This window comes from Spermophilus citellus (genome assembly GCF_964194105.1).
Source record: "Spermophilus citellus genome assembly, chromosome: 10".
Lineage (NCBI taxonomy): Eukaryota > Metazoa > Chordata > Mammalia > Rodentia > Sciuridae > Spermophilus > Spermophilus citellus.
This window is the reverse complement of record NC_138197.1, coordinates 118,880,274-118,898,417: the sequence shown is the minus strand read 5'-3', so window position 1 is coordinate 118,898,417 and position 18,144 is coordinate 118,880,274. Positions and strand designations below refer to the sequence as shown.

General features: G+C 47.2%; 1 protein-coding gene across 1 annotated transcript in view; it reads left to right on the top strand.

Annotated features, from left to right (window-relative positions):
• The window catches only part of PAH (phenylalanine hydroxylase), a gene marked incomplete at both ends in the record, with an annotated part of 73,958 nt that overhangs the window by 28,773 nt on the left and 27,041 nt on the right, over positions 1 to 18,144 (top strand). The window contains one exon of the mRNA XM_081311469.1: positions 16,573 to 16,661. Within this exon, the coding sequence (XP_081167595.1) occupies positions 16,573 to 16,661 (89 nt within the window). The remainder of the gene's footprint in view (positions 1 to 16,572; positions 16,662 to 18,144) is intronic.

The window sequence follows — 18,144 nt, the reverse complement described above, 5'->3', positions numbered from 1 at the left end:
CATCCATATAAGCTGGGAGCTCTTGTGATTATTGCAAGAAGCAACTTTCCAGTGCTTTCTCCCTCCCTCTAATAGCCAACCCCCATCCCCTTGAGTTTTCTCTCTTTTCCACCATTTCTGCCTTGAACAGCTGTGCTGAGTAAGGTTGATGCTTCAGATCAATTTAGGATAGGGGAAGGACAGGATCCCTTAAAGTACTCTGAAAAGCCCCCCCTGGGATTGGGGGCACAATGGCACATTTGCATGTGCATGCACACATTTTAGGAGAGAAGACTTTTCCAAGGAGTCGTGGTTCCCAAAGAGTTAGGAATCTCTAGAGGAAGGCTGCTTAGGGCTGGAGGCCAGTGCGGATTCTGTTGGGATTTTCCATCCCGGCCACCTGTGCCCTTCCACTTGTTTGTGTGTTCTGTTTCCATCTTCTCACTACCTTCTTTTCAGTTCTAAAATTTCTCCCATGCATTTCGCTTTGCCCCATGAATGCCTGTCATGGCCATGGTTAGACATAGGTGCTTGTAGCCCTATGTCTGCAGAAGTCCATGGGTTTGCATGTTTTTAAAAACACACAGAATTGACTACAGTTTTTCTGTTTTAAAGGTTGCTTGCTGGATGTGTTGGTGTAGCCCTACATCCTGACCACTGGAGAGTGACTTCTATTTCACAGGCCTGCTCCTGTTGAGAGCAAGCAGACCCCCAGCTCAAAGAATAAACCCATTTGGGGAAGGGGGTACCCAGTGAGGTCCTTGACGTCCTTGGTATTTGCTTGCTCCTTGAAATGTGGGCAGCACTATTTATTGGCAAGAGAAAACCTGAGCAAATGCTATTTCTGAAGCCATCCAATTGGCCAGGTCACAGGGGATCAAGCTAAGGGAGATTACAAAATTATAACCAGATTCTAGGAAGAATTCCTTATTTGTATGCCAAATCATCTTTAAAATTCTTTCCCCATAAGATTGTCTCATTTAAACTTTGCAATAACCAACTTAGGAAGGTACAGCAAGCAGATGATATACCCTTGTTGTCAATAATAGAAAACGAGACAGAGAGGTCAAGTTGAAAGGCAGTGTGGATTTTGCAGTCTTCATTGTTCTAGTTCAGTTCCTGGGCTGCTGTTGTTTGGCCAGGTTGCCTGTCTTCTCTAAACCTGGCTCTTCTCATCTGAAAATGAAAATACCCGGGTGCCAATGCATTTATGTGGATTATACAACATAATTTGCATAATGTATTTGGCACGTAGGACCCATGTTGGCAGGAAACTTATCCTTGAGTCTTTTATCAGGATAGACAATGAATCTTTTGGTTAAGCAGGTCCAGAATCCTCAAATTCATGATCTGGGATAAAGAAAATCCACCATCTCTCACATACTGGGAACAACTGTGGAACTTAGAAGTCAGACTGAGAACACCTTTTCTCTGTGGGACAGGTGTGATCCCTCAATTGAAAAAGGAAGTAAGAGGATATGAAGTAGTTATAGTTGAATGCCACTCTGCATTCATGCTGGTTGGAGAGAGCATCACAATGACGCAGAAAGAGCAGTACATTTAGAATGGAGAGTCAGACAGATGCCGAGACACTGCTCTAGTGGTTGAATGAGGAAGGAGAAAGAAGGACCCGACATTGGGGCCGAGGATTCTTTCCCTCTGTTTGGATGGCCCTTGTTGAAACGTGGATCAAGACTGTCACCCAAAGTTTTGTATTAGTTATTGCACCTGGCTTTAGGATCAAAAAAAAAAAAAAGAAAAAGAAAAAGAAAAAAAAATATATGTTTTTGCCAAGTTGTGCCTTTCCTTCTGGAATTGTAAGTGAACACAGTCATAGCGCCTGTTTACACTGCGACGCGGATATTGTTATGGAGAACACCCCAGTGGTTCTCACTGCTGAGCTCAGTGCCTAATGAATGTGGGACCAATGGAGAAACTCCTGTAGGACCTGCTGATGCTGTTTGTCTGTTGCAAAATAAACTTTGAATGTTTTTTTTCCACTTACAAAAAAAATAAAATAAAGAATGGAGAGTCAGAGCTGGGTGCAGTGGTGCACATCTATAATCCCAGTAACTCTGGAGATTGGGGCAGGAGGCCAGCCTCAGCAACTCAGCAAGGCCCTAAGTAATCTAGAGAGACCCTGTCTCAAGATAAAAAATTAAAAAGGACTGGGAAGGTGGGTTAGTGGTTAAGTGCCACTGGGATCCATCCCCCGTATATAAAATTAATAATAATAATAATAATAATAAATAATAAAATCGAGAGCCAGAATTTCAGGATTTGAATCTCTGCTTTGCACACAGACACTTCCTATTGCCGGTGATCATATCAGCCTTTTCTCCATCTGTGAGATGGAACGAAGACCCTCTTCACACTTTCTGTAGGTCAAGGAGGGGATCTTGTGAGATATGCTGGCTGTCAGGACAGATCTAGTGGAACAGGCTGAGGTAAACAGGCCCATGGTCTCCATCAGGAGGGAGAGATCTCTGTGACCAGTAACCACCAATAACCGTCCGTTTGTCAACCCCAGCTCCCTGGATGTGGACACCTACCAGGCCAGTAACACATAGGGAGACGGTGGCTACCTCCCCTCACTGGGGCCAGTCTTACCTAGAAACTGGGGAGGCAACTTCATGTGTGGGATTAGTGGGGACCTGCAGAGTGTCGCCCATTTCCAGGTGTTTCTTCCTGGGCTGGGTGTTCCCCACCTGGCCGTGGGACCTACTGGAGACAGCACAGGCCTAAGAGGCAAGAGACCAGCCCCCCACGTAGGTGTTCCTCCTCCCCTGGGTTTTCTTCCCATTTTCTTCCTCCTTTCATCCTCTCCTCCTTCCTCCCTTTTGAATCTTCTTCCTTTCTTTCCTATCATTCTGACCACAACCATTTCCAAAACAAAGAGCCTACTTAGTTTTCGTCATCCTCCTTGGCAGTGTTCGTAGCATGGAACAGCACCAACCCTTTCTTTAGCATTTTATAAATGACATGGCCTATCTTACTTAAAATCCTATTTATAGGGATTTTCTTTCTTCTCTTAATAGTCCTCAGAAACCAGAATCAACTTGGCCACATTTTCCTCTTTTTTTTCACATTTATCCCGAATTCAGTTCATTGACGCATGTCACCCAGGGGCGTACCCGGGATAGGAGGCAGGAGAGAGAAGAGACGGAGCTGGTGCCTGCATCTATGTGTCCTGTCATCTGTGGGTCGCTGCTTCTTGCAGGATGTCCTGCAGCAGTGGAGAAGTGTGACATGCCTGGGGATCTCCTTAGGAGGTGCGCTGAGCCTAGTCTTTCTTAATTTGATGGAGGGGAGGAAGAAGGGCCAGGCTAGACCACTTGGAGTGAGACAGACCATCTGTGGAAGAGGCTTTCCATGTTTCAACTTGCATTGACACAATGCAAGTCCATTACTACTAAGTCCCATCACCAAGTTTCAGTGCTACATGAGAATTGGTACTTGGGGACAGAGTGGCCAACCTGCCATTAGATGTATTTATGAGATATATGACATCTATTGGGAAGGTAGTACTGCATAGGTAGGTGGCTGGAATAAACAGCCTGCAGGATGTTATTTATTCATAATTTCACTCATATCCTATTCCTTCACTTCATCTATTTATTCAACACATTTACATTCTTTCCTTTATAGGCCAGATCCCTTTAATTCATCTGGCCCTTTGGTTTTCATTTTAACATGTGAACAGAAAGAACAGATGGTTGGCCCTGAACCTACCATTCCTGACCACGCCTCTAAGAGGTAGAGGGTAATAGCTTGCCCCAGCGTTCAACTTTTGTATACTTCAGACCTTCCTGAAGGATATTGATCCTCTGAAAAGAAAGAAGAAGTTCTTTGAGAAGTGAAAGATGAAACCCTCCAACATCTTCTTCTGCAAGGTGCAAGCTGCCACCCCTTCACCCCTTGTGGGAACCACCAGGATCAGCACAGCGATTGCTTGTCTGAGTGGCCGGAGACCATTGCCTCGGACGCGACATCCAGGAGCCTGGGTGGCGGGGGTGGAAACACCCTTCTATTTTGGGCTTCAGAGCTGGGGGATTTATGGCTCTCCCTGAGACAGGCTGGAGGCAAGCCGGGGTGCCTCCTTGGCTAAGCCCTGGGGCTAGGGAACATCTGGTGGCGGGAGGGGTTCCACTGGACTCAGCCTGCACCTTGAACTGCTGTAAATTTAATGGGCCTGCTCTGACCTGCTGGCCAGGAAGCAGGCTCCAGCCAGGCCAGTGGGGGCCTTTGGCTCAGGAGCACTCCTGAGCCAGCCGCCCCTTGGTGTCCTGGCTGAGCAGTTGACCCTGACTTAATGGGACCACGACGTGGGTGTCCAGGGCCAGCTCTCCAGCGGGCTGCTTCCTTTGGAGCCAAATCAATATTTATTAATGATCTGCCCCCCACTCCCCGGGTGACTCTGACTTCACAGAGGGCCTCTGTTGCACCAGCCGGCCGAGTCATTCATTAACCGGGGCCCGGTGGCCTGTGGAGGGGCCCGTGGAGGCCGGCCTACTGCCAGGGTATTTGGAAAGGTCGTTAATGAGCTAATCTGATTGAACTTTTCAAAACAGAGGCCTGGGTCGCAGGGGTCAGTCTCTACTCCCAGTTCTGTGAGACCCGGGTACATGGGGGGAATCTGCAGCCTTCAGTGAAAAAGAGAAAGCGTAAAAGGAGGAGAATGTAGGCAGAAAAGGCTCAGGAGAGAGGGCCCAGGGTGTCCCAGGACTTCTTCCAGCCTCTTTGGGGTCCTGCTTCAGCTTAATACCTCCGGTCTCGCTCCAGGTGTGGGGACAGGAGCCAGTGTGGCCTGGGGCTGACCTACACAGGTGAAAAATTCTAATATTGGCCCAGACAGTTCAGTGACCTTGAGCAAGCCACTTTGTGTATTTGTGCCTCAGTTGACCCCTGAGTGGATGGAAATAATAATGTCCACCTCCTAGAGATAGAAGAGACAATGGAACCAAGCCAACCACTTAACTCTGATCTGTTATACAGTAAGTTCTCTCTCTCTCTCTCTCTCTCTCAAAAAAAAAAAAAAAAGTAACTTTAGAGGAGAAATATAACTTTTTGGCCAGTATAGAATTTGGGAACACGAGTATAGGCTCTGGCTCTGTTACCAGTGGCCTGCCCTGACTGTATTTAACCAGGCAAGCATCTCTAGGGTTTCTTGTGAGGTTCAAATACAATGACTGATGACGCAGATCAACCTGCTGTGAGTTGGTTGCTTCCCACCCTGAACAAGTAGGCAGTGAGGGATCGGTTCCCTGGCCCATTTCACAGATGAAAAGCCAGGATCCCAGGAATTAGGGAATCGGCTTAGACGTGTATGGTTTGTTGGTGCGAGAGAGGAAACTTGAGCTCAGACTTGCTGGCTTCCTGGGTGCTTATGTCCCTTGCATGATATCAAGTGTCAGTACAACAGGACTTGGGGTTGAGCCTGTCTGGGGGTCCTGCCTTTAGCTCCTAGGGTCCTTGGACTGGGCTTGTCCTTCATGTTTTGCACAGCCAGGAAGTGAGCCACTGCTGAGGGACATCCTACTATAGTCATTTGCAAATGGAAAACTAGGAAGAGAGAGATTAAAGAATTTGCCCCAAATCCCAGTGTTACAAAGTATCTTTGGGTCTCGGAACAGGATCTATGTCCCTAGCCCCCAGGGTTTGCCACTTCTCCAGCCTGGCTGTATTTGGAGCTTTTGGCGGGGGGTGATAATGGGGCCCAGAAGCCACCAAAGGCCTCTGGACTCTAGTGGATACCCTGTGACCTTGCAGTGCTGCTGTGGGGGGTCCCTCACAGCTTCTGACCAGGTCCTGGGCTCAAAGGCCTGTGGTTGGTAGCCTGCTTTGATCTTTTGTCTTTTTGACTTGAATACTTGAGTCTTTGTAACTCTCTCATATTCTATTCATTGTTGCTTTCCATAAGGTGTCTGAACTAAGCCTTGTGGCCCAACTAGTCTTTCCCCTTTGGAGGAAGAAAAAGTTAACAAGGAGCTGGAAATAGCTGGCTCTGCTGCCCTCTGGTGGTCTGTTGGGAGACAACCAAGCTCCCAGCTCTGAGTCCTGCCCCAACAGGCTATGTATGGCTTTGTCCCTTTGGTGAGAAAAAAAGGGGAAATGGCAGGTGGGATGGGCTTGAGTGTCGCGTCCCCCTTGCCCGCAAGGAAGACGCAACACCGGGAATCTTCTTCCAGTCGTTTATTCAGGTTCTCGAGATCTCTTACACTCTACTCTCTTCTTCATCTTCCTCTTCTTCATCTTCCTCTTCCCGAATGCTCCTACCAGCCTTAATAAAGCATCTCAAGCCCCAATGCGAAGCTGCCACGTGGAGCTTTCTCATAGGGTGTTAGAAAACCACGCACCAACTCTCCCAATTAAGGAGTTGTTTGTCACAAACCACAGTCGAGCCAGCGCCATCTTGTAATGGCGACCGCAGTTCGCAGAAACGGCTCACTACAGTTCCCCCTTTTGTTTTCTAAAAACAATACAGGCGAGAGTAGAGGTCCTATCCCACTGTGCAGAAGTGGCTGCATAGTATGGCTCAGCCCCAAGGAGGCGCCTTCCCCAGATCTGAGACCATATCAGCCGACGCTTTTCTCGTGGGACGGGGCGTGGACGCGTCTAACCCGCATGCAATAGGACATGCTCTCCTTGAGGTCCACTTCAAGGATCACTCAAGTGCAGTGCCTTGCCTCGCATCCTGTATCGTGATGGACGGAGGGGGATAGCCGAGGCTGAACTGTGGCTGTTTAGAAATACAACGACAAACAAGTTGGTAACACCCTACAAGAAAGGCACGGATCTTAAGGCGATAATCTGCGCAAGCCAGACTTGAGGTGAATTGCCGTTACTCATACTAAGCCTTCAACCAGGAACCTTATCAGACCCAAACAGGTCAGGACGTTCCCACATGACCGTTATTGGCTGAATACGAAAACAGACACCACAAATCTTTCAAGGCCTTGTGAGCTCCTTCAAGGTCTTGTGAGCTGGCCTCTTTGACATGCACAAAAATCAGGGCTGGATCCAAGCCCTGGGGGCCGGGGGGAATCCGTGCCAGCAGTTCCCCCCCTTTTGTTTGTTGCACGTCAAAGGGAATCAAGTAGCCCCTGTCTTAGGTCGTTCACTGCCCCTACACTGCTTACCCGTCTTTGGGGAGGCCCCATTCCCCTGTCTTAGGTTGCAGTGCAAGCGTGAAAGTTGCCCGTCTCTGGGTACTACAAGATCAGCTTGATGTTGCCAAGGCGTTCAGTGGTATCTATTCAGCCAGTCATTATTGGGTCTTTAATTGGTTCCGGTTCAACAAGGCATAGAGTAAAAATAAAGAAGAAAAAGGGGGCAAAAGGAGGAAGGCATGAAGCAGGGATCATTGTAGAAAAATCATCTTCGAATTGGTCGGAGACAAACTTCAGCAAGATCATCCTTGGTCTGCAGGCGTTGATAATGGATCTGTATTGGCTTAGAAGTCAGAATGTTAATTTGGTCTTTAATAAATTGTGTCATTCTCTTACCTAGGCAGGGGCCTACAGCAGCTATAAGGAGGAGACCGAAAAGCGGTCCCATTACAGTGGATATCAAAGGAGTTAACCATGGGGTATTTTTAAACCACTGTTCAAACCATCCTTGTTGTGCTTCAAACTCCTTTTGTCTTTTAGCCAATCTTTCCGTGACCTTTTCCATAGTTTCACGGATTACCCCAGTATGATCTACATAAAAACAACACTGTTCCTTTAAGGCTACACATAGTCCTCCTTCCCTTAGGAATAATAAATCTAGTCCCCTCCTATTTTGTAACACAACTTCTGAGAGGGAGGTGAGGGACTTTTCCAAAGCAGTAATTGACTTAGCCATGGCTGTTAAATCTTATAGCTGGGTAGAGAATAACATTTAAGATCTACAGTGGTATTAGAGGATAATTTAGACAGTATTACTACCCCTTCATAATAGGGCGGCCTGGAGGTCAAGCATAGCCAGCAATCTTGGGTCCTGTTAGGACTAGTGGCATTGAGAGCGAAAAAGGCTCCTTGGATCAAATCAAAAAGACGATCTCCAGTTCCAGGGTGTATGGGCCCAGGGGCACAATCAAAGGTTTGATAGCCCACAGTTATTGTTTGACCGCTGGGGGAAGATATTACTGCTGGGACTATAGGCTGTTTGGGTCCAGATGGGGCCTTTTGATCTCCGAGCACCTGATTGGGTCCTATTAAACTTCCAGTAGGCTGTTCTGTGGTCAATTTAAGCCGAAAAAGCAGGCCAGGATTGTACTGTCCGGGGGTGTAAATACCCAGCCCCCAGAGATATCCTTAAGTCCAATCTGGCTGCTGTTTTCCATTGGAAGTAAACTGAATAGTAATATCTGATTCTCCCTCTATTGTTTACCAGAAATGGGTAACATCATTTTGCCAGACATCATTGGTGTGTAAGCCTCTAGGATTAACACTTAGACTAGGGGAATGAATGAATGGAGCACACACTGGGCATAAGGAAACAATTTGTAGAGCCTGATCACGTAAGCACCCCGCACAGAAGCGTAAGGATTGTGCATTTAGATGGAATTTAGCATGGAGCTAAGGAGTTGATCCGTTTGTAATTGTTCCATGATAGTAGATTGTCTGCCAATATAAGGGGCTGTTTCAACAACTGAGGCTAATTTAGCAACATAGAGACTATCAGTATACACATTAAGTGGGATGGAATTGTATAGTTTAAGGGCCATAATTAGAGCCTCAACTTCTGATATTTGGGCAGACAGTCTAGGAACAGGGTGTCGAATTACTTGAGACCCATCAAAAACAACAGCAAACCCCCCTCTTGCTCCGTCTGTATAAACAGTCTGAGCTCCCGGGATAGATTCCCCTTTAATAATTTTAGGAGAAATAATAGGACATTTTTTAAGGTCTTCTAGAAGTTTATGTCGGGGAGAGTGATTATCAATTTGACCTTTGAAATTACAAGGGAAGAGACACCAAAGATCATGTTCTTATCATATCCTGGGTATAAGGTTGAATGAGAATGTCAAAAGTCTTTCCAAACAGTGCATCACCCAAATATTTGGCCTTCCAGATCAGATTCATCACCAGTTCATAAAAGGGAGTTATTACCCGAGAGTTAGAAGCAGGTAAATGGACCCAATAGATGGGACCTATTTGTCAAAACACTGTAGTAGGAGTTAATTTTGATGGCAGGATTATAAATGATAGGGGCATAGAGTAGTTTATCTGGGTAACCTGCGTGTCTTGTAGGGCCTTCTCTATTAGTCTTAATGATTGTAGAGCCTCAGGTGTGGGATTCTCTTGTAGGGCCTTCTCTATCAGTCTTAATGATTGTAGAGCCTCAGGTGTGGGATTCTCTTGTAGGGCCTTCTCTATCAGTCTTAATGATTGTAGAGCCTCAGGTGTGGGATTCTCTTGTAGGGCCCTCTCTATCAGTCTTAATGATTGTAGAGCCTCAGGTGTGGGATTCCTGGCTGAGCTGGGGGAAGGGTCTCCTTGGAGGAGATCATACAGAGGCTTAAGTTCCTGGAAAGAGAGGAGTTGGCACTGTTGTCAAAGTTATAAACATACCTCTTAAGAGAGGGGGAAAGGGAGAAACCTTTAGCAACTTGACGTTTCTCCCAAGAATGATCCTGACAAGGCGTAAATGTTGGGGGGAAACCAAGATTAGGGGTACAGTAAGGAGAGGCCTTAAAATGAGTGGCATTATAAAGACTATTAGAAGAAGGAGGCACTGGGATTAGTACTTCGGAGATAATAGCCAAGGTAGTTATGTTTAAAGCAGAGCTATTTACGGGGGTTCCTGAGCCTGATTGTTCCCCTGAGGCTACTTAGCTCAATACAGCACTGAGAATGCTCCCTGAGACCTGACTGGACCGCAATGGGTCCTTCCAGTTAATCAAATTCTTGGTCTTAAGGCTAATACAATGAGCGTTCCCGAAGCCAAAACAAGAAACTCCTGTGAGATTAACTTGAGATTGATTAAAAATGCTTTCCACCTGAGTTAGTGTGAAGGCGGCATCCACTCCATGAGTGCGCACAGACTCTGCCAGGGTCTTCAATTTATCATCTTATGAGTTTAACATAGAAACCTGTGGAATCAAATTTTGTCTGAAAAAGATATCTTCCGTTAGCATTTACAGGTAGGCATTTTTAAAAATACAGTTTCTGAGTAGCTCCGGTAGAAATCTGAAACGCAACAGTACAGGTTAGTGGCTGGAAGGCGGGACTAGAAGTCCTGTCTGAGTGACTGTGGAAGAACCAATCGGTAGCCCCCAAGAGTGTGGGAGGTGGGACCAGGAAGTCGCTCTTCCGCCAGGCAGCCCATGGTTACCATGGTGATGCAAGCAACACGGAGTCCGTCGCTCACCCTCGGGGCAAAAGTTCCCCAAGATTTCCTAGCCGACCGCACCTTGCCTGATTTTGTTTGCATTTTTCCCCGCCTGGCCAAGCTCTTACTGCGGCAGCAGCCTGCTCTGTTTCTGGACCATCCCCGCACACTCCGGCTTCCGGGCCGGGGCGGGCTCCTGTTCCCTTTTCCCGGCTGCAGTGGGCGTCCCTGGGCATAGATCCCAGGGTCATAATTAATCTGCTGCTGCGGCACCCATGGCACAGCAACAGAAGGAACACAGAAAACGAAAGACACAGACGACAAAAAAAGAACACAGAAAACAAAAGTGAAAGTACACATAGCAGCTGCAATAAAATATGAGGCCTACGGGGTCCCGCTCTCGGGGACGAGGAGTCCGCTCCGCTCAGGGACGAGGGGTCCGCTCAGGGACGAGGGGTCCGCTCAGGGACGAGGGGTCCGCTCACGGACGAGGGGTCCGCTCACGGACGAGGGGTCCGCTCAGGGACGAGGGGTCCGCTCACGAACGAGGGGTCCGCTCAGGGACGAGGGGTCCGCTCACGGACGAGGGGTCCGCTCAGGGACGAGGGGTCCGCTCAGGGACGAGGGGTCCGCTCACGGACGAGGGGTCCGCTCAGGGACGAGGGGTCCGCTCACGGACGAGGGGTCCACTCAGGGACGAGGGGTCCACTCACGGACGAGGGGTCCACTCAGGGACGAGGGGTGCACCACTCCTGACGACTGAAAGTTCTGATTTTCCCGGGTCTCGGCACCATTTGTCGCGTCCCCCTTGCCCGCAAGGAAGACGCAACACCGGGAATCTTCTTCCAGTCGTTTATTCAGGTTCTCGAGATCTCTTACACTCTACTCTCTTCTTCATCTTCCTCTTCTTCATCTTCCTCTTCCCGAATGCTCCTACCAGCCTTAATAAAGCATCTCAAGCCCCAATGCGAAGCTGCCACGTGGAGCTTTCTCATAGGGTGTTAGAAAACCACGCACCAACTCTCCCAATTAAGGAGTTGTTTGTCACAAACCACAGTCGAGCCAGCGCCATCTTGTAATGGCGACCGCAGTTCGCAGAAACGGCTCACTACACTTGAGGGCTGAACAAATGCAGTGACTATGTTTCCAGGAAATAAAGGATGGTGACACATTGGTTGCAGCAGGAGCTTCTTTGCATGTGTCCTCTGATCAGCTCTCCATAGGATCCCAGAGATCCCAGAGATCTCAGAATAAGAAATCCCAAAGGGATTATAGCAAGTGACTCTAGCACTGTGTTATGGGTGGGGGGATGAGGCCAGGGTTAGAAAGACTAATATTAAAGTGGGGCCAAGAATTGGCTTTTTTTTTTTTTTTACACTAGTCTTTCTTCTAACTCCCCTCCCTCTTCCTCCTCCTTAATGGTCATAACTAAACTCCTTGTCACTTCATGCTCATGGTTACCACTGAGAATTGACTGTGGGTGAGTCACTTGTGCCAAGATGTGTCACATTTGCTATAGTCTTCCATTCAGCCAATAATATGGAAAGATCATTTCAATCCATGCTATGGATAAAGAAGTGAAGGATCAGTTTCACAACGACACAACTGATTTACTTTCTAGCTTTGCTGGAAAATATTCTACTCTTTCCTCTGTGGTGTGATAAACTCGGGGCAGAGCAAAAACAAATTGAATGTACCTCTACCTATTTACAATCATGAGAAGCATAATGATATTTCAGTCAACAATAGACCACACAGACAATGATGGCCCTATATATTATATCATTCAGTGACCTTGTAGCCATCTTAGCTTGTGTAAGCACACCTGTGATTGTCATGCACGGCACAATTGCCTAAGAATGCATTTATCCGAAAGTATTTGCTATTAAGTAAACACACACACACACACACACACACACACACACACACACACACGCCTCCTGTATCTTCTAGCTGAATAAAAATGGCATTCACTATGTGCTGATACTATTCTCAAAAAATCCTATATGTTCACTTACTAAACTATATATTGTTTTATAAAGTATCGTGTTATAGTATTGTCATTATTTTACAGACAAGAAAACTAAGGCACAAAGAAGTTGATAACTTGTCCTTGTCCCACAGATAGTAAGTGTAAAGAAAAGATTTAAGTCGGGGCTCTCTGTACTGTTGGGCTCTTACTCCAACTCTCCCCGAGACAAATAAGAACCCACTCAGGACTAGGGACGCATTCTGACTGTCTCAGGTCCCATTGAGCTTTGGCGAGGTATGGTCATGCCACCAGGATCTTCACCCTGGGGTCTGGAGGCACAGAATATTCTTTGAAATAGCACCCCCTGACTGAGGTAAGGAAGAGAAGAGATAAGCAGTATTGGTTAAGTGGGCGATGGAAAGGGATCCCTTGCACACTGTTGGTGGGAATGTAAATTAATACAGCCATAATGGAAAAGAGCATGGTGGCTCCTCTTAAAAATGGAGCTACATGCGGTCCGGCTGTTCTACTTTTGGGGGGAAAAATCAGTGTCTTGGAGAGACATCTGCATTCACACTCTCACTGTTGCCTTATTCCTGGAAGCTAGGGTATGAAAACAACCTCAATGTCTACACTGATGGATGAATGGATAAGGACAGTGAGTACTGTATGGCTTTGTCCCTTTGGTGAGAAAATGGAGTACTACTCAGTGGTGATAAAGAAGATCTTACAATAACATTAGTGAATCTTGAGGGCATTACACTAAGTGAAATAATCCTACCACAAGGACAGACAGATAGTGCAGGATGTCACTTATATATGGAATCTAAAAAAGTCAAATTCATAAAAGCAGATAGTAAAATATCAGTTGCTGGGGGCTGGGAGGAGAGAGAAATGGGGACATGTTGATCAGTGGGTATAAAGTTTTGGTTATAAGGTGAGTAAGTCCTGGGGGTATAATGTACAGCATAGTGTCAATGGTTAATTACAATGTAATTGCCAAGCGCTATCTTAAGTATTCTCAACACACACATGCACTCACAAACACACACACACACACACACACAAATGGTAGCCACATGAAGTGATGGGTGTGTTCATTAACATGATTGTGGTAATCATCCACACACTGTTCATCTTTTTCAAGAACTTCCTGGCATTGGTGAATATTTGCATTTATTCCTTACTTATTTCATGGTACCCTGGCTGGGGTGTAAGCACCACCAGGAGCCAATGTTACAGTCACTCTGGTGGCTACCATGCCCAGTGCCGGGTACATAGTAGGTGCTCACTTCACATTTGTGGAATCTTCTTTATCTCAGAGTCCCCCAGTCAGAAGGAAGATCAGCAAGAAGGCCTAACTTACCTTGTCTCAGGTGGCAGCTGCTGGAACTGTGGGTGATTCTTAGGCAAAGGAGATGATGGAGGAATGGTAACAGGAGGCTGTGGAATTGAGGAGTTGGGGTTATCAGTGGTGCTTCATGCAGGGGAGAGGGATAGGCCTCCTTGCCCAGGTGGGTGCCATTCACTGAACCCTTTGGTGACAGTGTTCTGGAGAAGCCAGAAAGGTCCCATGGGAGACCCTGAGCCCTGCCTGTCCACAGTAGGTCGTTCTTTCCCAAGTTCTTCTGAAGTTGGCTGGGAAATAGCCCCATGCTGGACTCAAGGAGAAAGAAGAGCTTGGGAGGAGGTCAGCTGATGAGGTGGGAGACCAGGTCCCATGCCAGGCGAGCAGAGCATGGTACTGAGTCACGGAGACTTTGGAGTCTCAGCTGTTGGGAGCAAGGAGGTCTATTAGTGGTCTTGCCCTGGTTGTTCCCCAGTTTCCTTGTCTGCAAGATGGGGTAACAGTACTTCCTGCTGCTCAGCACTATGAAGACTGATGTGTTGGACAGCACCTGGCCCAGAGCCAATGCTACACACGCGTCCATTGCCATTACCGGCACAAGCTTGGCTTCTGTCCTGACCATCCCTAGGGAGTTGATCTCAGAAGTGGGCTGGGATGGAGGGACATGGAAATCTCCAGAAACTACAAAGAGCCAGTTGGGCAGTCGGGCTCCAGAGCCCAAAGTGGCAGGATAGATTGGTGGTCAAGAAAAAGATGACAGAACTGTCTGGGCCAGCATTTGCACCCTGACTCCACTGCTTACTCACAGCGTGTGGTTGAGCTAGCCATGCTTACCCCCAAATTCCCGAAACCCAGAGATCTCTGAAATAAAAGGGCTCAATAAGCCCTTTTACTGAGCCATTGTAGATGATGGCCAGAAAGGACCAGTCCTGGAATAAGGACCAGGCCAGAAAGGACTGGTCCCTGTCCTCTACTGCCAGCAACAGGGCAATGAGGCAGAAGTTGGAAAAATGTCTGCTCGACCTTAACGAACCAGACAACTTCTTAGTGAAAGACTGGGGAAGACACAAGCTGTTTACATTGAACCTAGATTGGCCGTAGAAAAGTGAGGTGGGATTATAGGAAGCAGGGAAGGCTTTGGGCTAGGAGGACGTCCACAAGGAGAGGTAGCCATTGCCTCTGGATTGGTTTGGGGCTGCAAGCAGGATGCCGTGGTACCTGGGGGTTCACAATAAATTTAAGTTAATGTTTTAACACACATTCAAAAATATAAAATGCTATTTTTTGTCTGTAAAAGTTATTAGCTTGTTACTAATTAACCTCCCTCGTCTCTTCTCCCTTCTCCCACCTGCATAATTAAATTTAGGACATCTCTTGCCTCTGTTTTCATATCTGTAATAGAGGGCTACCAAGAGTTATTTGAGAACAGAACTCAGTGTTAGTTTTTATTGTTGACATGGCTGATAAAGAGCTTAAGCAGATCCGAGCTACAGAAAAGAGGCTCTAAGCTGAGTGTATGAACACCTGAACCATCCAGGTGTTTGCTGGAAAGTAGTCCAATCTTGTCCTTGTTCACGGACAGCATCTCCCCAGATTGGCCACTAGATGGCAGACATGCTCTTTTCTGCCCTTCCTGAGCAGGTCGGAATCAAAACCTCCCTGTGCCAGACCTGGGCTGCACCCACTGCCTACTTTCTCATTTACTCCTGGCGGCAAACCTCAGATTAAAACAGATGCTCCACCAAAAATACCGAGTGAGCACAGTGCCTGGCACACAGCAAGGTTTTAAAAATATTTGCTCTTCCTTCTGTTGTTATCATTATTATTCCCTTTTACAGAGAAGAGACCGAGACACAGAGAGGATAAGGAGGCAGAAGAAACCTGGGTTCCAAGCCAGAGCTAGGGGGTCAAGTTCAGCTGTATCCCCCGAGGCTCATCTAAGCACTGGATTGCCCTGGCTCGCATCCAGGATGCCTCCTCTCCTCCCTGCACATGTTCTGGATCAACACTGTGAGATCTTAAACCAGCTATTTAGACTTTCAGAGGCTGACTTTGTCACCTGTACAGTAGAGGTCATAATGCCTTCCTCATTTTGGAGACACTCCAGAAACAGCAACTAGACCAGAGTAGACACTGTGGCTGGTAGTTACTGCTGTCAGTGCCTCGTGTTAACATATCTAGAGCTAGTTCTTCTGTTCCTTCACTCTTCTTTCTTCCTGGAACTACAAAATACTCCTGGTTCCTGCTCTTATGGAGCTTACAGTGCCAATATTCCTAGTCTCTGTTCACTTCTGGGGTAATTTCTTCCCAGTGTGTCTGCTTTCCTGGAAGCCCCACGGATTTGGGTGATATCACCTCCTTATTTCCCTGGGGTCTCTCTCTCTCTGCAAGACCCCATGGTTCAGGGTTTTGTGAGCCACAAGACTCAGGCCCTGTCTCCTCCCTACAATAGCAAGTCCACAAGGTTTTTAGGTATTGCAAGGTGCCTCCAAATCCCACACTACCGGGACCCACCCACTCTGCTTCAATATTGACTTTCTAACTGGCTTTTGGATTAGAAATATTTTCCCAGCATATCTGGGGAGACACAAGTAGGAAGATGGGGTCTCATGAGATCATCCTTGATTATAATAGAACAGTTCTGGTATTTATAGTTTGGGACTATATAATATGCTAAAAAGTCATAGAAGACAACTAATAGGATGGGTGAGAGGGAGAAGAGTTTGAGATAATTCAGGAAAATCCCCAGGAAAGAGAATCTGTTTGGGATATACTTCAAAATTTAATTTTCCAAGAAAATTAAATAATGAACTTTTCAATTACAGGAGTTTAGGGGTTGTGTGGAAACCTTCTTGCTGACACCATCAATATGACCGACTGGGGCCAGGCCTGTGCTTTCTGACTCAGCCACATCCTGTGGGTCAGCACTCAGGACTTTGCCTTTTCTGTGTTGCAGTGCCCTGGTTCCCAAGGACCATCCAAGAGCTTGACAGGTTTGCCAATCAGATTCTGAGCTATGGTGCCGAACTGGATGCCGACCACCCGGTGAGTGCATGGCCCTTGGGATGCTCTGGGTGAGAGTCTTTCATTGACCCCCTCCTCCCACATCCTCATCTTGTAGCTGTGTGTTTGTTTACTTCTGCAACAAATATTTATTGAGTTCCCACTTACACCAGGGCTGCAGAAGCAAAGACTGACTTGTTAGAATTCACGTCATCTTCATTATCACCGTCATGCTTGGAGCAAATATGACTCCCTGTCCAGAAACTGTCTATTATATATACAAAGGTTCACATGCATGATCTGTATTTCTGCATTTGTACATTCTATGAAGGCTTAAATCAAGTGCCTGGGAAGGGCAGAGTGTACTAACAACTCTGCCAGCTGCAAAGGGTGGTGGGGAGTGGTGACATTGGACCTGGACCTTAGAAGCCGAGTCCCAGATGCTGGTCAGATGAGGGAAGGGGAGGCTTGGTGGTGGGGAGGAGGGTGTATGTGAAGGCCCAGGGTCTGCAAGAGTGTGGGACTGGCTGGTCAGTGTGTCGGGTGAGGATGGGAGCTAAAGTGGGGCTGCGGTTACATTTTCAAAGAGCTAAAGTACCAGCATGAGGAACTTGACTGTGCCTCTGCCCTGTGGGCGGGGATGGCTCCTTTAAAGCATTCTGAGTAGAGGACGGGGCTGGGGGGAATCTTCTTGTTCCCTCTTCTGTGGGCAGAATCCTGGCTGCAGCTCAGGGTGGGCTCTGAGGTCCTCCCTGGGCGTGAAGGGCACCAGCCTGTTGACCACCCTTCATTCATTGCCAGACAAACAGCTCCCTGGTCTTTATCGACTCAGAAGCTGTTTAGGTGCAGGAGGGTTTGGCGTGGCTCTGTGCAGGGAGCATCTGCCTCCCATCCAGAGACTGTGTTTTGCTCAGGATCTTGTGGGTCCTGACGGTTGGGGTGGAGCTGGCTCTTCCCAAAGATACTCCTCGGCAAGCAACGCAGAGGCCTCCATCTCCCTGACATGTGGAGGCCGACCAAGGGCAAACGCTCTCTGCAGGGTCCCCGCCAAGCTTGGGCTGCTTGGACTCAGAGCCCAGCGCTCACAACACCTGGGGACAAAGGCCTGGCTGGTGGCAGAAATCCAGCCCTTCACAGGAACAAAGGTGGGGGGGCTTTTTTAGGGTCAGTCTGACCTTTTAAAATATGGACAACTGATGATGCTTGCTCTAATTCAAATAGTAAAACCCCCTGTAGTGGAATTGAACATACAGAAAAGCATGAGGGAGAACTTGAAGATCAGCCATAATTTCAATTATTTCTATTTTTCTCTTCCTACTATTCTGTGTGTGATTTTTTTTTTAAATAAGAGAAAGTATTTGCAAACAAAAACAAAGAAGAATTCCCTCCTATTCCCCAGACTTCAAGACAGAAAAAAAATCATCTATTATTATGCTGTCCTAAAATAATCAACTTTATATTTGGGTATGCTTCCTGTATCCCTATGCATTATGGCAGTGCACTAATAAATATGTTAATATATGAC